Here is a 22,094-nt window from a genome sequence, read left to right as displayed (position 1 = left end):
ACAAGTTTGATACAGACTTTTATCTACATTTTTATTACAGTGAGATAAACAAAATATTACAAGTTGAGGAAAATGTAATGAACATTGCCTGATAACGTCATTAGACATTTCACCCATACATTTGAAGACTGCCTTGTCTTAACCTTTAAATACCTCTGGGACGTTAATTATAATTGCAGCAGATTTAGGAACTTTCCAAGACTCCTCAGAAACTGACATTTCAGAAGCACATTTTGTAAGCATATGGCTTGCTTAGTAAACAAATATTAATTTTGCAATTACTTTCCTTTCTAAAACTTTCAGGGCAGATTTTAACTGCTGTGTTACAAAATTGATCCATATACTTAATTAGAATAGAACACACTACTGCTTCTCCTACAGTGTACTTCCCCTTCCTGAGTAACTAAATTCCTAGTTAATGAAATAAATCTTGCAGGACAGTTCTGCATATAATGTTTTCAGGAAGAAATTTGCATTATGAGTTTATAAAAGCCCTTTAAAAGTCACTTGAAGTCTTATCTTCTATGCATAGCTTAAAAACAGCAAAGAGCAGACTGCAAGAACAAGAAGGTCATCACTGAAGTCTACAGTTACCACAAATTAGTTTATTTGCTACTGTATTTAAGAAGCTATTTTTCTTTTCTAAGAATTGCACAAACACTTAAAAAAAATGCTTTTCTATTGATAAGCACCTGTCAGCACTAAGATACCGTACCCATGGGTTATAGAGAGGTAGTGGCTGGTAAACACTTACTTTAATATATTAAAGCTCATGAGATTAGATTAGTGATACCAGGTCACGTAAACTGTAATGAAAAAGACAAAACCTAGGCGTTGATCTTTCCAGCACACATTTGGAACACACACAGTAGGACTAAGCTTGCTTTGCGTTTCTCCCCTCAGTCCCTTGCACAAATATGATGATAACACTAGCAGTGCTACTTCATATATACAGCAGGCATTTCCACCTCAGAAACGCAGGCTGTTGCTGGGGAGGATGTGTGCATTGCATTGCAGAACTGCTACAGCTGGGAAGGGAAAATAATCCAACACATTCTTCATGTGCTAACAGGCTGATGCAAGGTCTCCGAGTCAGTGAAACTTCTCCCTCAACTCAAGTGTAATCAGCTGACTTCAAGGGTTTACAGACTAAAGTGCATTGTTTATTTTTATTTTTTTAAAAAGTATGCTGAAATCACTAAGTGTCTACTAGCCCCTACACTACAGAACCTGTTAAAGTTTAAATCTTTCACACCTTATTCTAGTGCCTTCCTTATGTTTTAAATGATTTGCAAATACCATGCATCAATACCCACCTGTATTATCAAAGGCATTTTTATTTGATTTAGATAAGGCTGTCTGGGCTAGCAACTGTATGTTCTATATAAATAGAAGACAGATCTAATAGTTTCCATTCAGCACTGTACATACAGAAACAAATTAGCAAATGATTCGATTTTCTTCATAAATCATAGCAGACATTAAAGTTCATTTTAAGAAAGGAGATACTGAGATATTACATGAGGTATTTTAACAAAGTATTTTTTCTCTCTTAAATACATCTTAAAACGTAAGTACCCCTATCTTGACCTGGTGCAGAAGAATAGGACAGGGCAGCACTGTAAGTATCCCTGTGTCCAGCTGCAACTTCATATTCACAGTATTATTTAACATCTAGTATTTTCATAACTAAAATTTGCATTTCTCTAATATCTTCCACTTGAGAATATCAAAGAACTTTATAGCCTTGTGATTGCCTCTTCCCTTCAGAGGCATTCAGACCAGTTAAACAGCTGCAGAAACTGAAGTACAGTGAAATTTCTGTGACTTGCCCCAGGTCAAAGAGGAGTAAGATAGCAAAACCAGCCTGATTTTCGTTCTCCCATGTTTAATTCACAGATCTCCATTCCTTCTGCATTGATCCATAAGTCACTGTGTAATCTGCTTTGTAACATCCAATTTCTTTGTGTGTGAAACATGCTCCCAGTAGCCCCAAAGGACACGTAGTCTAGTAAACCAAGCAACACAAAAAACAATGGAGCTACCAGTTTGAGATATGACCTCTTAACAACATATCTACAACAATTTACAAGTTAGACTTCATCATTAAAATGGCATTTTTATTCATATTTTCAACATGAAATACAATAAAATATAGCCTTGTGCTGACAGACATGCCTCACTGCAATATTGGGTAATTCTGGCTTGTACAGATTCAATGCCTTTATTAACACACTTTGACTTTAAGTAGATACGAGTCCAGTTTTCAATTTTTCATGTACTCTGATGTTCATACGAAGTAACTCACTAAGAGCAATATTTATAAAGGAGTGATTGCAGGCTGTACATAACTAGGGAATGATCATATACAACAGAAGACAACAGTTAATCAATTTTGGTTCATTGAATGGTAAGTTACATAAGCATTTCTTCAAAATTCAAAAGCTAGCTTCCGTGGAGTCATGAATTGCTTCACCACTTCATCTGTGACCTGCTTCCGTCTCTCTTGATGAGCTGCTATCATGGGCTGCAATGTTTCAATAAGCACCTTCTTCAGCTCCCCTGTGAGCAATTCCCCACTTGTGTATGCCTGTCAAGAAAGTGTTGCTTGCTAAGTATGGTGCTATATGGAAAAGGACCTAGTGACAAATATTTCTTAAAAGTCTGGTCACGGCAAATGAAGATCTGGATGTCTTAAAAACAAGCACATGCCTTAAAAGATCATGTGGTATCACTCTGAAAATGTAACTTGTAAAAATTGCTTGTGTTTTAAAAGATTTAAGGCAGATGGGCACTTTAATGTATGACTAATTATATGGAATAAATAAGATACATTCACAAGAATTTAACTGGGAAATCCTGTAATTATTTGCAGGAAACTGTTTTTCTCCCTTACATACTATTTCAAATAAAGAATTACCCTAATCTGGGCTCAAATTCTCATACTGTTCTCTCATCTAGTTTGGGTAAGGTATTAGATGTGACTGAAGTATCCTTTTTACAGGAAAGAACTCAGAATCTCTGTTCACAGTGGGTAAGCCACGCCATTGCTCTGCTACTGAAAACACTTCAGCTAAACAGGTGACTGGGTTCAGCCCTGGTTAGAAAACACGGCTGGGGCAGTTCAACTATGATTTGAAATGACAATGAACACGATAAACTTACTTCCCCTTGTGATTACACTATTTGTAATACTGAATTGGTATTATAAAATAAGTAAGTAAAATATCTTAATAAGAATGAACTGTTTTAATTTCAGTTTTTATTTTTAATCTTTTTTTTTCTCTTTGTCAATAACACTGATGTTGCTTTCTCTGAGTACCCAGTTCTGAGAGCTTCTCCCTGTGGTACTGTACTGAAACAGCTCCTCTAATGCCACTATAGGCACAAACTTCATGTTTTCTAATCTGATTCTGAGGCAACAGTGCTGTAAGCTGCTGGCTGTAGTACAGGCTTTGTGCTCCCAGTAGCAGAGTTGTACTGATTTTGTTTCAGTGGTTGGAGACTAATGGAAAATTGCTCAGCGTGTCAAATGTACAGATTTCCACAAGGAATTTGTAGCAGATTTCCAGGGGGATTAGTAGCTATCCAACCCTGTTCTTGTGTGGGAAAGAGCAGAAAGTTAGAGAAGAATCTGTAGCTCTTGCCCTTCTTGAAGCTGTTTCTACCAGGAGAAAGCTGATAAACCGATAAGATGTGGGTACTATTAACTAAATATACTGCATTCAAAAGAACGTGTATTGCCTAGTATTGATATGACACCAAAGTTGAAGGCAGTGAAATGCCTTGGTACTATCTCTAGGGACTGAAGTCTGCCAAACAGGTTTAGGGACATGTAACTTATACAAAGCAGCTTGTGCTTGGGCTCACTTAATCAATTTGTCATAGTTATTACTGTTCTTTTGATGATAAGAAAAAAAAAAAAAAGGATCAGCAAGCTTTTGAAGCTGCTGAGTATTTAGGTACTTTACGGAACAGGCAGAGTTCATTATACAATTAAAAATAACATTAATCCTAAGGTGGAATCATTTAAAAATTTGGGAAGATACTGCTATATGGTGTTGGAAATCTTTATGAAAATACTTGGAAATAAAAGTTTTCTTAAAAAAAAAAAAAAAAAGACAGAACGACTTGTGAGAAAGATGAACATTGCAACAAAAATACAGGGGTCTTGATATAAAAACTTGGAAGGAATGGAGACTGTAAGAATAACAACACAACTGCCTTACTGCAGAAGGCAGGCTCATAGCAGGATTTAGTTACAGCCTTGTCATCACAGTAAGGAATGAATAATGCTCTGTTCAAGTTGGCTACTTACCTGCTTCAGTTGTTCAAGCCTGTCATCATCTTCGAGGAAAAAAGTCAGGTACATGAAAGACACATCAACATCGCAGTTACCTCCATACTTCCTGTGCTCTTCGATAGTATCTCTGCCTCCCGAGAAGGCATGCTTGTTAATCTGGAAAAATGCAAAGATTTTATGGTATAATTTCTGCTAAATTGCATATTACTATATTGTAAAGAGGTACATCACAATCCTCCAAATCCTCTAATTCAGGAGAAGCTGAAGGGTGTCTGTGACAAGTTAATGCAGAGCACCGATACTGGAGCAGGAAGGCAAAAGGTAGTCATTGGAAGTCAGCAGAGAAAAATGCTACATACATACTCCACAGGTTGTAGAGTACGCCAGACCAAAATTGAAGCAAAAATCAAGAAGAATCCACACCTTATTTTGTCAAAAAAATGCCTTTTGTTGAAGCTGTTGGCAGTTGGATGGACTTTGTACTTATAGAAAATGTACTTTCTGTAAGAAGAAATAGGATATTCATCCCATTAAGAAATTAATTTTGAAAGAGATGAAGAAGGCCTGGAGAATTTTTGAAGAAATCCTAGAGAGAACCTAGCCTCTTTTTCAGGGAAAATGAAAACTAAAGAAAGCAAGGCTAAACACTACAAAACCCTAGCTAGAATGGCTATCACTAGACAAATGCACAATTGTTCAGTCTAAAAATGGAATATTTGCTGATTCCCACTCCCCTACTTTTTCTTTTATGCATAGCTTCCTGTGGGCAGATGAATTGCACTGGTGAATATATTTTCCTGCTAATCCCACTCCCAGCTAATTCAGAAGCCACTGGCGTATTTTTAATTTTTTTACATGTATAGAAATCTCAGAGGATGCTAACTGTGCCACAAATACAAACAAAGCTAATAGCCAGGAAGAGGAAAAAAGCCTTCTTCAACCATAAGGTGGGCTTTCTTTGAATCCTGTATCTATTCAGACATCAAGAGCAACCAGCTAGGAGACACACATGCCTATGGAGGAAGATTTTACTAGTTCTGGTACTTAGGAACTGTTATATATTTACAATTTCAGAACATTCTTATTATCTGTATTATATAACACACAATGTTTTTTTGATTCTTTCTAACTACTGTATGATGATGTTTTGTGGCAGTGAATTACAAAAATTATGCAGCAATGAATATCTTAAGAAAATAAACTGCCACCTGTCACATTACATCTATTCTTACATTGTACAACAACCTGAATAGCTGTCTCAGAATCTGTAAAATTAAGATTTTAGGTATTGTTTTGCACTTCCCCTCACCTGTTCCTTACTAGATTTTGAAAGGCTTTCTGTGTTGTTTTTTTTTTTTTTTCCCCTATACTCATAATCTTTACAGTTTCTTTTCCTACTAAAGTGAGAGGGATTAAATACAACAAGCCAGGTGAAAGCACAAAATTGTTTTATACAAAATGTTTCCTACATTAATTTTGAGCTCATTTCTTACATATTCTGGCATTGACTTGAGGTTTGAATGATTTACCTGGTGATGCATTGATCTTTTCTCTGAATTATTACAGATAAAATAGTTTATTATAATGTTGCAATTCATCTCCTTTGAATGGATTTCCCAGAAACTTCTCAGCCTTTTCCAGTAGCTACTAATTGTTCACCTTATGTTACCTGGAAGTTTTGAATCTCTCTACTTAGCAACGTACTAATGATCTGAAAAATGCTGCAAGCAGTAATTTTTTTGTACTTTGCACTCTGTACTCAACACTCTGTTTTTAACCTTCGTGCATCACCAGAAATCACTTCTCCTACTCTAATTTTTCATTTCTTGGCCATAAAAACATTTGGTCTTTCACTCAAGCACTATTTCCATAGTTACTTTATGATGGGCTTCAGAAGCTGAAATGATTCTCAGTTTGTCCTCCATTACTTGATGTTTTACAATGTGTTCAGGATTCATTCTTTATAATTTTTATATTCCAAGTAACTAGAATTATTTTGTTATTTTTCCCACATTTTTAAAGATAGCAGAAATAGGACTTCTTTTAATTAGACATAAATCATCTTGGATCTCTTCACAGATCCTACCTATTTGCTAGGAAAAATGGAAGATTATTAATATTACCCCTAACAGTGTATCCTCTGTTCTGAGATTATAGGTGCTTTTTAAAAAGCAACTGTGTAACTCTACAAATAATCTGGAATTCTTATCATCCAAACACATGAAGAATTCTAATTTTTGGAGTACTGTTTAATCAGTTTCTGCATAAGATAATGAATTCTCATGAAATGACTGCAGAAGAATCTGACCAATATATGGGTTTGTCAACCACAAGACAATGAATCCAAGCCCACCTAGCAGAAACAACATGCATACCTTTTTTCTTTTTGTGATTGATAGTTACTTCATGTCTGGTTACCTTGTCTATCTGTCTGTTTCCAAAACCTTTTTCTAATTTTTTTTTTTTAATACTATAACACATGAACTTTTGCAAAACCTAACTGTCTGACATGGGTTAAGAGAGATTTTCCTTTGAACTAAATGGGGCACTACGAATATACTCGGATAGGAGAAAATAGCCCTTCTAAAAGTTAGGTGAAAATCAAAATATTTATTTGCAAGTTTGAGGATGAAGTGCATGGCAGCAGATCCCCAAGCATTAAGGAAAGTCTGGAGTGTGTTCTAACTGCTATTGTGCAACACCTGGTGCTCCTGGCATGGAGAGGCAGTCAAAAGAAAGCTGTTTATTTGACTTACATCAAGGACTGTTAGATTCCAAAACTATGGCAACATAATGTTTGTTTCTAGTGCATGAGCCTCCACAGATCTTATTCTTAGACTATTACTCAGACCTATCAGATGAACAAACATTATGTTTCGTACATTATTCTATTGAATGTTTGCACTGTTAGCTTAGTTAGCACGGCAAAAGATTACATTTGATAGTCTAGCCAAATTTGTGTAACTTGGTCAACTGCTAAAGATGCTTTGCAATGAAATGTATGGGAAAAAGGATGCCAAAATGTCCATGTGTTCAAAGGAAACATTAAAAATTTGCCATTGTAAACATGAGCAGCACCACTTCTATTTGTCATAAAACTTTGCAAGCTCGTTTTTAAGATCCTTACCTTTGTTTTGATTTGTTTGGGTGTATCAGTGAGGAAGATGGAGGAGTTGGGGTCACTAGCACTCATTTTTGTCTGTGCTCCTTGCAAGGCTGGGAAGAAGACCGAGTGCAGTAAGGCTGGTTTAGGATATCCAATTCTTGGTGCTACATCTCGGGTCATTCTAAAATAAGGATCCTGGAATAAAGCACAGAATAAAGTTGAGAAATGTGTTTTAAAGGCTGCTTAGTGTTGGATTGTTTATGCCTTCACAGGTGGTCTCAGGAAAAAAAAAAAAAAAAAAAAGTAAGTCCAGTAACCTATTTCCAATTCACAGACTTGTCGAATCATTTAGGTTGGGAGAGACCTCTAAGATCATCTAGTTCAACCATTAACCTAGCACTGCCAAGTCTACCACTAAACAATATCCCTAATTTGGTCCACCCAGAGGAACAAACAAAACCCAAGTCTCCCCCCTTTTTTCAGTTTCCGTAATTTCACTGTACATTCTGACTTCCTCACTTAACAGACACATTTACAAGGATTTGGAGGTGGATACTGACCAAGATGGCAAGCTTTACCCCTTCAAAACTAGTTTAAAGCTCAATACATCAGCCCTGATAACTCATGTGCAAAAATCCTTTCCCCCCTCTGAGAAAGGTGCAACCCATCAGGCACCAGCAGGCCTGCTGTTGTGTTGACTATCCCATGACAGAGAAACCCAACATTCTGCTGGTGACACCAGTCTTGTGGCCATGTATTAATTACCTGCATCTGCCTGTTCCTTTCAATATTGTTCCCTGGTAGTGGAAGGATAGAGGAAATCGCTATCCATGCACTTGGTCCTTTAATCAGTTGCCCCAAAGCCTTAAAGTCCCTCTTAATTGTCCTTGGACTTCTCTTTGCTACTTCATGACTGGCAACGTGAAAAACTAATAATGGATAATTATTTTTAATGGCCACATGTTCCTCCATCCTCTCTTTATAAATCTCAGTTGTTAAGGTTTTGCAGCCTTTCTGACACATTATTCCAATGCTTCTTTACTTTTACTGATAGAAGGTTTTCCCCTAGGGCACAACATAAATCCCTGGTGCTGCAAGTTAAGGCTCACTATGATGAAAATATGATTTCCTTACCTGATCAATAGCACACGGAATAAGACACTGTAAGTCTTCCTTGCCATTGAAGATCTGTGGAAATGATGAACTGAAGGATGGAGCTGCTTGAATAGCAGGAAAACTGATCTTTCCTAGAACATAAGAAGTTTGGAAAAGGTGAGAAGTCAATATATGCAATGACAAATAGAGAGAACCTTTTGAAATATGTAAAATGCACATGTGAGTCATTTGGATACTCACTTGAAGACCAATACTTGTCTTTACCAAGCAGTATTGCCTCAGCTGAGGAAACCTTTTCATCTGTACCTTCCATGAGCTCAACAAACCATCAACAAACTAATTTAGGTACTAATAAAAAAGGTGCAGGCTGTGATCACAATGATTCAGGTCAAGGTTCAGCAACACATGCTTTTTATGCTTTTCCTTCATCATTGAATAGTCTATCTTTCACAGAAATATACTTGACTGTATCATTACTCTGAGCTGTTTTTTTTTTTTTTTTTTTCCCCTCTCACATTCTCTTTGTGAGAGAATTAGTATAGAGATACTTATCAGGCAAAGTCTCCTCTAAGATCTTACTACCATTGCTATGTGCATGCTGCTCAAAAATCTCAGATGTGGTTACCTTTCTTTTTCTGTAGTACTTACAGAGTGAACAACCTACTTTCTCATTAAAATCTTCTCAGAACAGAAAGTAGTTGATTTTTCCAAACATGGAATGAAGTCGTTCATACAATACCAACATTTATTAGAACACTGGGAAGGCAGAAATAGGAATCTGTTTTTCAGCTACAGTTAAGTCTGAAAAGCTGACCAATTATTGGTCAGAGAATGATGCTAGCACTCAGGAACACCAATGCTTTAATGCCATCATTGACACAGAATCTTTCTTTGGCCAACGTGACAGAAACCTCCAATCGCAGGGAAGTAAATGGAAGACAGTTACCTAGCACCATGACAATAAGGCTTTTGAGCACTCCTTATCTTTTCTCACATGTGTATGAAAAGTCTTCTACTTTTGCAGTAGAAATTTCTAGGAAGTACAGTTGACTATAGCTATAATAGTTCTAAAAACCAAGAATTATTCTCTGTCCTGATCACTTCAACTTCTGTGTTTTGCACTTTGTTGTTATTAATGCTACATCCTAGGAATTTCACTGTCAAGCATTTTCTATACTGAAGAAACCACAATAACACCCTTTTAGAATCAGCTTAGAAACATGGATCTTGTTTTTCCCATCTGTTTCATGAATGGCAGATACCAATCTCTCTTCAAATGGTTACTTAAATACTGCCACAGAACGTAAAAGCAAGGATCACTTCCAGTAACCCATGTTATTTCCTACCAATGCAATCACTGTCTGTAAAGCCAAAGATTCCTTTCACTTGGTTAAACGTAACATGCTTCTGAACTTTGACAATGTTTTTGTAGAATCCCATACTTGACCTGTGAGAAAGAAAGTGGAAAAACAAAGTAAGAAGAGTGGGAAAGCACAGATAAAAGCTTTCATTCCAAAAGCTGAGAATGTTACAAAACTTGCAGGATTAAATCTCTGAGGGCATTGTTTTGGTCTTTTTGTGGCCCATGGAGATGATAATGAGAGGATTTTCTAAGAAGGCAGCTCCAACAGAGGTTTCTTTTTCTTAAATCTTCTTTAAAGTTTACTCAAAGTTCAAATGATAATCTTTCATGCTGCTAAATTAACTGACAATAACAGTTGATGAAATGCCTTTAGTTAATGCAGATAAAGTACAAACACATCTCAAAATTTTGATGCCATCTTAAAATCATCATGCAGTTTTCTTGGTGGTTTAGGTATTTTTACATTTTAGCGGCTTTAAATTTAAATTACAAAAATATATTAAGTCCTGCACACACAAGTATTTGTTTATATATTATACAGAAGAATGACAAGAGGATATATATATAAGATGTTGAACAGCATAAAAACAAATGTTTCTCCTTTAAGTATTGTAAAGCTTGTCTTGAAGCTTTCAAATCTAGATAGTTAAAACACTGTTGGCTGTCAAAGTAGAAGAGAAAATACAGAAAAATTTTTGGTTTCGATGCTCCAAAGAAATTTATACTTACCCCAAATAGTCTAAATCGGAAAAGATAAAGGTTTTATTGACATCAAAACCACATGCAATGATATCTTTTGCATTTTCTTTTGCATATTCATATGCCTTCTCAGTTGTCAGATCCTTCCAGAGGTACTTCTCATCGTCAGTTAACTGTATAACTAAGGGAACATCAAATACTTCTTGCAGCCACCTTATAAAAGCAGAAAAATTTTATCTCAGAATAATTAAAAATAAAAGATATTTTAGCCACACACTTAAAAATATTTTTACACATTTAAACAAAAGGATATACAAAGGACTGCACCACATGCAGTTACTTATGTTTATGTGAGCAGAGATTTCATATAGATCATAATGACAATTTACCTGGAAAAAAAAAAAGACTCATACTCATTTCCTGTACATATGTTAGCAGTCACCATTTGCAACTCGTGTTTAAGAAAAACAAAAATTCTAAGGAGTGCCGTCAAGCTTCAGGTGCAAGGAGAAGGCTTTATGGTAATACAGGTTATTGTCATGTTAACGAAATGTTAATATTGCATTGTTCATCAATATTCACCTCAAACAAAGAAAACTCATTGCAATGTATCATTTAGTTCCCTAAGAAGCATTCAATATTTCCTTAGAAAAAAAGTTTTGATTAATGAAAATTACAGAAGTAGCTTACTTTGTGAATATAAATGGGATAAGATGACCAACATGCATTGCCTGAGAGGACGGCCCTCTGCCTGTATAAAGGTAAAAGGACTTCTTATTTTCGTAAGCATGAAGGATTTGGTCCATATCTCTGAAGAAGAAAAAACAAACAAAGGAAAACATGACACAATTCAAAGAATTTAAGAAGAAATATCTTCTGCAATTCTTTTCTATTCAAAATTCAAGTGCTTTTAAAGCCAAATGTATTAATAAGTGAAATACAGTATCTTAAGTGTCCTAGAAATATATATATATTCAATTAGTTTTCTGATTTAAGAAAAGGATTGTCTCCTTCATCCAGCTTATGAGGAAAAACAAAGAGAAATTTACTTAATTGGATAATAATTTCTAAAGCTTCATAAAACAGAGCTGGGAATCATTTCCCAAATAAGGTGTTATGTTAAAGCAACCTGGTTGGAATGGTCTGTGGTGGAGGTTATGCTCTCAATCATGCTCAGGCACTTACTTGAAAAGTGCTAGCTGCCAAAAGTCTATGCATGCTAACAACTAAACAGTGTAGATGACTGTCAGGCTGGTGATTAAGATTATTCCCTGAGCCTTTTTTATGTAACAATAAAGAAGTATAGGTCCACAAGCCATGTGGACCCCTGCTGAAATCAGCAATGCCAGCATATGAGACCTGGGGTTCTTTGCCAGACCAAATTCTCCATCTGGCTGTTTACATACTGGCTCAAAATGGAACCTGTACAAAGCAAAGATTCCCTGCACACTTCTCCTTCTATTTAGGATAAGTGAAGACATACCAGAAAAAGATGCATGTACCCAGAAAAAACAAAGTGGTTCAAGTTTTGACAGGGTAAACCTGGAGTAGTTGCTAGTTTCAATTAATTCACAGTTGGTTTACCTTGGCGTAAAGAACATGGTCTTTTGCTAATCAGAACAAATGCTCACAGAAAGCCTAAGAGCCCAGTAATGCTCACAGAAAGTCTACCTAATCTTGCCTTTTTGAGTTTTAATGAGAAAAACTCACCTGTGAGAAAAAAAGATTCCTCTGCGTAGAAAGCGGTGAGGTTTTTGCCCAATAGCTCTTTCTATTCGATTGATCAGATCTGTGTCAATTTTAGTGCTGCCAAACCGAACTACAAGAATAAAATATTAGAAAATAAAATAAAATTAAGTATAGCATAGCTATGAAGAGATCTTGCATTTACCAAGAACATACCAATGCAGCCTAGATCAAAAAGAACATCTTTAAATTTTAGGAAAAATGTAAAATGGCTAGATTTTCCTGATTCTTTCCTGGAGTCCCAGCAGTAGTCCCTGATATTAACTCTATGCTAGCAGGACCAGTCAATTTACTCCCCATTTGCTTCATCTATGATTAATTATAATAGCAGTCTCCTTACACAAGGAGTATGCTTATTCAGAACAAAAAAAAAAAATCCAGAGAAACATATTTAGGTCAATAACTTGGCCTCCATAAATCACAGGATAAGAATGGCTGTGAGGCTCTGAATATTCCTTTCTTGATGTCTGAATTTTCAGCCCTCAAATCATGTTTTCCTCTTTTCAACCCCAAATGCTCTTCTCTAAACTTCATTTTTCTTTATATTGCCATGATTACAGACACTGCTCCCCTCAAGAGGCTTGAAAAGGTAATGCATAATACCCTTCACTGCATTCACGTAAGACATTATTTGGAAAACAGTTTAGGAAATCAGCTGATTAAAATAAAATAATATTTTCAGAGGAAGTGATTTCATTAAAGAAGGGTTTTGTCAGACAGAAACAGCAGCATTTTTTTCCCATTGCAGTTGAAACTGAACTGGTAAAATCTTTTATTTTTTTCATTAGAGCTTCCTATACTCCAATCCCAATTCCTGGACCCTAATAATCATGTCAATTCTCTGTGATTTTGACTCGCTCAAAATGATCTAGACAGGAATCTACTCTTTCCTAATATTTTTCTCTACTCAGCATTAGAACAACCTGCAGTATTAGCTACTGGGATAGACAAACTAATCAAGAGAACAAAATAGATAAAAAGTACATTTTTAGGTATATAATAATCTGTATCTGTCTGTTAAAAACAAACAAACACAAAAAACAAGCCTTTCTGCAGGGATGCAGTAATTAACTGAAATGTTCTTCCAAAGACTAGGACTTCTTACTAGAGCAGGTGGACTTCTGATGTTACATCCTAGCACGTGGTAATGATCCTTAGCTGGACAGTGTAACAGTTTAGACCACTGGATAACAAAAAGAGTTTGATTCCAACTGGAGGCAGAACTCTTTCAGTGCACTGCCTTGGGAATACAACTCATTTTACACACAAAATTAATCTACAGGGGCATCAAGGAATACTGAATACACTTGGGGTAATTTGGAAAGCCAAATATTCAGATACCCTTGGCTTATTATACAGCCAGACTACACCAATCTCTTTCCCAGAGGAGGGAAAGAGGCTTTCCAACCCTTCACAGCACAGGTTCTCAAAGCACAGCATGGAGGCTAGTATTAGTCCATCAAGGCTTTGTATACATCTCAAAAAGGATTATTTAAGACCATGGCCATCCTAATGCTTGAGACTGCAGTGCTCAAAACGGATGGTTCAGAAGACCAAGCCCAACATGTACCCTAGAGCACTGGGATGCTGAGAAACACTGAGTACAGGGAGTTCCCCTCCGACAGTCTGGCTGAAAATTGGGATGTGTGTTTAATGCTGTACTTTGCTAGGTGAACTATTAAATGAACTGCTGCATAAACAAAAATCAGGAACTCCCACTGAAAGAAAGGCAGGAGAGACTCTTGACAGGAAAGAAGAATAGTAATGCATCCAATTTGAGCATCAACTTGAATATGTTTCTGCAGTTTCAGTCCCTCTCCACCTATTTAATTTTCTTCTAGAGTTACTGGTTATGCACAGTATTAATACAATGCTTTTTACATAGTTAGTACACTTAAAGTTACATGAATCCATTACTAAATGGGAGGGAAAACAAGACCTCTTGTTTCCCACTGGATAATGGTGAACAAATTCCTGTTGGCAACTGTCCGTTCCCTGGAGGTGGCTCAGGTGGGACAGCACACCAAGGAAGCACCAGGCCCATCCACTGACTCGTTAAAATAAGTGCCACTAAAGAAGATAAATGCTGGTTCATGACTCAGCAAACACCACTTTAATCCATATGTCTTCTGATTGTTTCCAAATGTGCTTGTCCCAGGCAGACCTTAATTGCTGATTTAATTTCTGCCTAGCAAATAAAATGCATTACAAAGTGCCAAAGTAATTGTAATTTGGATGAATGCTAAATAGAGACCAAATGAACACGAAAAATGTTTGATTCAGCAGAACAACAACAAATGGCAAGAGGCTAATCTCACAGAGAGAGGTTCTGCAGTCTCCCTCCTTGGATATCTTCCAAAGCCACATGGACATGGCCCTGGGCCACCTGCCACAGGTGGCCCTGCTCGAGCAGAGGGGTTGGACAAGATCTCTTTGATCTCTATCTTTTCCCAAAAGACAGCTTTACTCTTGCTATATATATGGAGTATAAGTCATGGAGTCATATATATAAGTCATATAAGTCATAAGTCATACAGAGGTAAAGTCATGAATGTGGAGAGCAGTAACTCTGTGTGCTGGTACAGGCTGGAAAGCAGCTTGGAAGAGAATGACCTCAGGCTCCTGGTGGACAAGGAGCTGAAAAAAAGCCAGCAACGTGTCTCTGTGGCACTGGAAGCTCAATGGCCTCATGGGATGCATCAGTAACAGTGCTACCAGAAGGTTTAGGGAGCTGATCCTTCCCCTCTATAACTACTGGTGAAAAACACCTGGAGTGCTGGGTTCAGTTCTGGGCTCCTCAATACAAGAAGAATCCAGACATACGAAAATGAACTCAGCAAAGGGCCATAACGGTGAAAGACTTGGACCGTCTGTCATATGAGGAGGAGCTGAGAGAGCTGGGATTGCTTACTCTGAGGAAGAGAAGGCTCGGGGAGGAGACCTTATCAATGTGTATAAGTATCCGAGCAGGGGAGGTGGGGGGAGTAAAGGAGATATATTTCATACTGTGTGTATGGTTGAATGGGGGAATGGGTTGCCCAGGAAGGCTGTGGGTTCTGCACCCTTGAAGATGCTCAAAATCCTACTAGACAAGGTCCTGAGCAATGTGCTCTCATTGACTCTGCTTTAAGCCGGGCACTTGACTAGATGATCTCCCACCAACTGCAAACGTTGTGTATCACTTGTGATACTGAGCTCACTGAAGTATTAGCATTGTTAACATACAGAGCTCCTTCTGACTTAGCCTTCTGCTCTCTTCTCATGCTCAAAACACAAAAAACCCACACATTGTCTAGGGATGTTCACCTCTAGCACTTAACAGAATATCTGGTTTGGTGCACAAGCAGGCACTTAAGTGTACATCCAGGACAACCATTTGAGAATAACACTCCTTTCAATCACAACATGCTCTTAGCACTTTCATTTCTTCTATGCCTGAGTTAAAACAAACACACTGACAACTTTATAGGGTACCACTAGCATATAAAAAGACTGTAGGTGGAACAAAAATTTCCTTTATTGTAAGAGCTATTACATTAAGCTCTTGGACAATACTTTGCATTACTGTTTTTAAAAGGCAAGAGCAAACAGTAACTGTTGCATTTCCTGGAGTGGCTAGCATTCTTCTCTGAATAATCTTCCACGTTTCCCTTAAAATAACCTGAATGACTCATCCACCAAATTCCCCAGTCCGTTAGTAGTGTAAATAACGAAGAACTGGTCTAACTCTCCATTGCTGAATAGGTGAAAAGGACATACACATACACAAATGGGTGCTGGAAGAAAGGATACTGCTGTCAGGCAGAATAATAGCATTACTTTAGCTAATTGATTTACAGTGAAGTCATACTAGCCATTCTCAAAAAGACTTTGAGACTGTGCCAAAACAAGTATTGTACTCTTTCCACTATTATACAAGATTTAGAACTCTCCCCAAGAAAACAAAAAAGCCTTCTCCACATCTACACAGGTAATGAGTGATCTTTTTTAGATTCTAACTAGATTCTAGGTCCGTTTCTAGATTCTAACAATTATCTTTCTTCCTTCTCCCTACTCGACATATATCTTTCTCTGTACATGTCCCCCTTTCCAACTTTTCCTTTCTCCTACTGCCTTCTGCAGACTAAGCCAATACACACATACATTTGATGTGATCATTCAGTAACATCACACTGAGTTAAAAGAACGCTGACACTAACAACTGATCCCCAAAAGCAAACACATGGTTACCACCACATAAGGGTGTATGCTCTATGTTTGCTTAACAGCTTGTTTCTCACACCAGCCATGTACAACTGGTACAGAATTTTCACTGAGGTACAAACATTTCATTAAAAAGCAAAAACAGTAGAAATTAATGAATAGTTCTTTCACCTATTTCTATGCTATGGACTCAAACTGTAAAAATAGGCTATAAAACATGTAACAGTTAACTAACACCCTGTTTCTTAAATTACAGAACTTTGCAAGTTTTGTAGCTTCCTTATCTGAAATATTTTCTATTACATACATTTTTTTTTTGCATGAGAGATACCTTTTCCATCCCAGCCAGCACGGGCCTGTTTGATAGTGTGCCTGGTGAAGGTGTCATTACACTTACAGATTTGTATATTACTTTTGGACCATCCCTGCTCTCCCTAATACAGAATGCTCTGGGCTCTAGCTGTTCTGCACCACAAAAACTGAAGATACATATACCCATTCACAATGTCTTGATTCACGTAACTTCTAATAACAGGACTTATGTTAAAAACAAACTGATTAAGATTTTAAACTGAAAAGTTGTTTGCAACATGTTTAAGTCTTCCACAGGAAATCCCTGCCTGGGACATTTTCAACCTCTACAGCAAATTCTTTAGACATGAATGCTAACATTAAACACAAACTGTTATACATAATGGTGTTGATCAAGGTTTGTTATGATTCCTTATATACTGTTTTTGTGGTCATTATGACCGCTCTGCATAAATTCCTTAGAAGCAATGAAGAAAGAGCTTTACCTATGAGTTTGTCATAATCCACGCCTTTAGCATTTGATGTCTGCACCGTCCAGGGGTCCACGAAATCATCATCCTCTTCTTTAGTTGTACCATTGTTTATTAGTGCAAGGTCTGTTGGAGGTAAGCCTGCCTGATAATCTTGTCCTGTTGTTGTTTTATATGACAGCTTTAATGATAACAGCATCCTCACTGCTGCATCTATTTCATCCTGAATAAAGGAAAAACAGCTGTTTAACTTGACACAATTGAGATAGACAATTACATGTCTCAGTCCTCCAAAATTCTGTATCCATTGTTTGACTTGAAATGCATTACTCGTAAGCTCTAAGCTTTCATTTATGTTTGCAGCATCACTGCCAAAGGTAAAAGTAAAGAAAACAGCAGGTGACAGAGTTTCCTAACCAGCAGAACTTAGAACATCACTGGCAAGGTATTTAAAGTACCTCTGTTTCACTTCTCTTATTTTTGCCTGAAGGGGAAAAAAAAAGCCTGTTTTTTGGAGGGATAACAAGCTCAACATTTTAAGCACAGATTTCTAAGATACATGGATACAGTAAAATACAATAATTGACTTTAGAATAAATGTTCTAATAAAAGTGGTTTACCTGAAGATAACATATTTGTTACAATTCAATGACAGACTTGAAGACAACATTAAATTCTTCACAACTTCCACTGCTATGACTTTTTAAATACAAAACTATTGTAACATCTCTTGCAAGGAATAAATGCATCAAGTTTTATACAATGGCTAGTTTCCAAGGCTTAGTTCCCACATGCAATCCACAAAGAGAGACTATATGAAACCTGAGGTCTCTTTGCCAACATTGTGATGACAGAACTGAAAATTAATGGCAAATTATTACAGGAAGATTAAACAGGGACTGTTACAGGAAGACAGATTTGTTAAGGTGTACGATAATGCTCCCAGAAAGATTTAAACAGAGAATCTAAAACCAGGGCAGAATGAAAATGATATAAACTTCATTTGAAAACCAAATACCTTGGATCCCATTATGTAGCAAAGCAACTGGCTGAAGCAGGCCTACAGCTCTCTGTTCTTCACAACTTTGCTCTTGCTAATAACTATCTTTGCTAAGTATTAAACATAAATATTTTAAAACAAGATTTTTTTCTTACTGTAATACAAAATAGATCTCAGAACAATCATTCTTCAGCACTCTTACAGACAGACCTAGTCTGAAAAATGGTGAGTTCAGCACATGGAATGGAAATACCTTTGGTGCTTTTCCTGCTTTCAGTGCTCTGACTTTCTCTCCTTGTTCAGTTACTCTTTCAAAAAGCTGAAGCGGACTCAGGGATTTCAAGTCACAGTTTGGACTATCAGCCATTTTGCCACAGTGTAAAAGATCTTTTTATTTACAACTCAACTAAATTCAAGTTCCAGTCTTTTGGCTTGTAGATTCAAAAGCGCAGCAGTGAAAACCAGAAGAACTGTAGGGGGAAAAAAAATAAGTGTGTTTTATTCTTTCATATATGTCTCGAAAGTTAGTTGAATAGAATAAGAACATAAAAAAACTTCATTGACCCCATACCTAATTCTATTCATATCAGATTGATAAGTGTAGGAACTTCAGCACAGTGAGCTTCAGAGAGCAAGCAAGTTTGATATTGACAAGTAAACAAGACTGATATTGACAAGAGCACCAAATAAATTTACAGATCATTCCAATGTTGTTTCTAAGTATCCCATGTAACACTGGAACACATTTTCAAAAAGGTGTCAAGGTAACTAAATGTATTTATGACTTAGAGCTTCTGACTCCTGATTTATGTGTTTGTACTACTTCATACCCTGTCAAATTTTGTTCCATAAAAGCTGAATGATCAAGAAATTCTTATAACCATTATGAGGAATTTTATCTTAATTTATGCAGTAGTCTTTCAACTCATAAAAAGGCATACAAGAGAAAAGCCTTGTCTTTACTGCTTTCCTCCAGAGGTCACAAAACTGATGATCAGTGAGAAATGCTGTTTTCTATGAAACGATCAATCCTCAAGTAAGCAATAGTTCCTTAAATTTACAGACTACTTGGTTTTCAGCAGTACAGGTCTTTAAAAGACATTTAGATTTAGCAATATGGTTTGGTGGAGGACTTGTTAGAGTTAGGTCAGAGGTTGGACTTGGTGATCTTGGAGGTTTCTTCCAACCTGGAAGATTATGTGATTCTGTGAAAAATAATGCTGGAAGATGGCTTAAGTCTGAGAATAACAACACAGCAGCCTTCCTTATGTCCAACATACACCTTAATCACAGAAGCTTTCTAGCACCGTGTGCCCTTGCTTCCCCAAGCGGGCTTCTCTCTCAGGCTAACAAAGATAATACTGTAATGATTAACAATGGCATAGTCTGAAAGTTTCTTAGCACTCTTTTTTTTTTTTAAAAATAATAGCATACAAGACTCTGGGAAATTACAACTGCATAGTTTACAGTAGGCTAACACAGAAAGTACAGGAAGTTAAATTATGCTATTAAGAAAGTGTAAGGTTTTGGTTACCAAAGGCATTAAAATCAAGGCTATTTTCACTCTACATCAGAAATATCTTGATCTTTATCCCTTCAGTTATAATCTAAAATGCATTTATAATCTAAAAAGCTCTCTTGTACTTAATTTTAATGAGTACATCAAACACTTCTTAGTAGTTTCCAAGAGTGGAAAACTCCTGCAATATGGACTACATTGAATTAACTTATATTTTACTTATATTAACTTATTATTTTATATATGGTTTCCATAATGGTACCTCAGGAATGTTCCTCCAACTTTTCCAAACTTACCTGATATATTGTCTTTAACTATTCTCTGATCTAAAAAATAGACTTTTATTGCTGTCTAAGAAACCTGGTGAATCTGTTATCAGCCTGCCATGAGTAAAAACCTTATTTAAAAAAAAAAAAATATTCACGCTCAGCAGCTTCCTGTACTAAATGATGATGCTTTTAGCAGTACATAGGCTCTAAGCCATTTTTTGAGTAATAATTCAAGCATCTGAATGTTTAGATATTTAGAACTGTAGATAAACAAGCAGTAACTTAATATGGTAAGAGAGAATTTTAAAACCATTATGATTCTGATTTTGCCGTATTTACATACAAGAAAATAAGCGTTAAAAGACAATAAGAAAGGAACCTATCTGAAAAATAACACTGCAAGTCAAACTGCAGCTATCTCAAAGCAATGAACATGCTATGTTGTTTTAACAACAAGGTACACAGAGATGCATAAAAGAATTTAATAAGACCTGAGGCTGATAAAATGAGATAGCAGTACAAACCCTAATGAGAAAAGCCAACTGAGAGGAAAAAAATTCTATGGAAAATATCACTGCAATTTGGCCAGCGTGGCAAAGTGCTGCATCACAGTCTGAAGTGGTTTCATTATGCAACCACCCAAGCTATTGCATGAGGTTTTTCTTGAGAGGAAAATGACATCATCTTAGCTCACACTGATTCTTAATTTCCCTGCACTATAATCAGAGGTGACAGCGACAAATTAAAAGTGCAAACAGCTGTATGTTGGAAATAGCATCCACCCTGGGCACTCTCTATCATGCCATGCCCATGAGGAAAGAGCTCTGTGCCCACGCAGAACCCCGATGACTTTCAAAGGATTTTGTACATCCAAAGGGAGCTAGCTGAACGTTCAGAGACTAAAACACGTGTTAGAAATCTCTTCCTTACTAGAGGAGGAATATGCCTCTCAAATATACGTAGAGGTACCCATTAACGATTTTATAAGAAATGGAGTTGTAAGCTCAGTGCCTTGTCATCTCCCACTTTCAGAAGGAACTCTGGAGAGCCCCTCCAGCACATATTGGTCCCTTGCTGAGCATGAAACACGAATGGATGGAGTTTAGAGGGCCCATATTCAGGCACAACGAATCACAGAAGCAGATGGCTCCCCTTTCCCAGCATTAATACCTATATAGATATATAAAGAAGCAGGTGACAGCTGCATTAGCGGCTGAGCGCGACTTCACCACGTCCCTCCCACAGCACAGCCAGCCCTGAATGCACTCACACCGCCTTTACTGAAATCGCCGCCGTCAGAAGCCTCCGCGGGCAACTTCCCCGGGCCTGGCTGGGGGCTACGCCGCGCTGAGGCCGGGGCGCCGCGTGCCGCGCAGCTGCGCCATTCCCAGAGCCCGCTCCGGGAAGCCTCGGGAGGAAGGAAGGCACCCGCCGGCTGCTGGGCGCTACCGGGCGCTCAGGAGAGGCCGTGGGGCAGCGGCTGCTCCCCCCCTGCCCGCCCGCAGCTCCCCGCTCCCGGCCGCTCCGCTCCGAGCCGCTCCCGGCCCGCTCCTGTCAGACGCGATCGTGTCACAGCCGCTCCCGCCCGGCTCCCCCTTCCGCGCCCCGTTCCGGCTGGGAAACACGCTCCGCCCGGAACCATCGTTTCCCCCCCTCCTTGCCCCCACCCGCGCCCAGCAGCCCCTCCTGCCCCTAGAGACCCCCGCAGAAGGACTCGCCATCGCGCAGCGAGCCGCGGCCTCAGCCCTGCCCGCCGCTCCGCGCTGTGCCTGCGGGGAAAAAGCCACAGGCCGGCCGCTTAGAGAGAGGGGAGCGGTTTCTGCCCGGCGCGCTTATAAACGGGGAGCAGCCGCGGGACGCCGGCTTCCGGGGGCCGCCCCTCAGGTACCGGGGGCCGCGGCGGGGCCTGGGGGGGGGCTCCTGTGAGGAGGGCGCTTTGCTCGTCCCAAAATACCGAGGCCTGCGGGGGCTGCGTGTGGTGCCGGGGT

The 22,094-nt window shown here is 38.1% G+C and overlaps 2 protein-coding genes across 4 annotated transcripts in view; one reads left to right on the top strand and one right to left on the bottom strand.

Moving 5' to 3' along the window:
* Nucleotide 1: 1 nt before the first annotated feature.
* On the bottom strand, nt 2-21,945 carry WARS1 (tryptophanyl-tRNA synthetase 1). 2 transcript variants are annotated; one of them, XM_027457764.3, is made up of 11 exons: nt 21,825-21,945; nt 18,572-18,788; nt 17,334-17,541; nt 12,298-12,406; nt 11,278-11,397; nt 10,618-10,800; nt 9,872-9,972; nt 8,544-8,656; nt 7,431-7,604; nt 4,319-4,459; nt 2-2,590 (listed from the first exon to the last, which is right to left on the bottom strand). In XM_027457764.3, the coding sequence occupies exons 2-11, from the start codon at nt 18,683-18,685 to the stop codon at nt 2,432-2,434; spliced, it is 1,422 nt and encodes a 473-aa protein (XP_027313565.2). In that variant the 5' UTR covers nt 18,686-18,788; nt 21,825-21,945; the 3' UTR covers nt 2-2,431. The 2 variants fall into 2 exon arrangements, with proteins under 2 accessions (XP_027313565.2, XP_027313564.2); XM_027457763.3 differs by lacking the exon at nt 21,825-21,945 and adding an exon at nt 21,379-21,706.
* Nucleotides 21,862-22,094, top strand: part of WDR25 (WD repeat domain 25) — a 69,334-nt gene continuing 69,101 nt past the window's right edge. The window contains exon 1 of one of the 2 annotated variants that reach the window (XM_027457762.3): nt 21,862-21,990. The gene's annotated coding sequence lies outside the window, so the exon portion shown is untranslated. Of the gene's footprint in view, nt 22,093-22,094 lie in introns of both variants that reach the window. The other variant, XM_005020732.6, reaches the window with a different exon arrangement.

The sequence above is a fragment of the Anas platyrhynchos genome, chromosome 5 (genome assembly GCF_047663525.1).
Source record: "Anas platyrhynchos isolate ZD024472 breed Pekin duck chromosome 5, IASCAAS_PekinDuck_T2T, whole genome shotgun sequence".
NCBI lineage: Eukaryota > Metazoa > Chordata > Aves > Anseriformes > Anatidae > Anas > Anas platyrhynchos.
The sequence above is the reverse complement of the archived record's forward strand: the minus strand, read 5'-3'. Positions and strand labels throughout refer to the sequence as shown.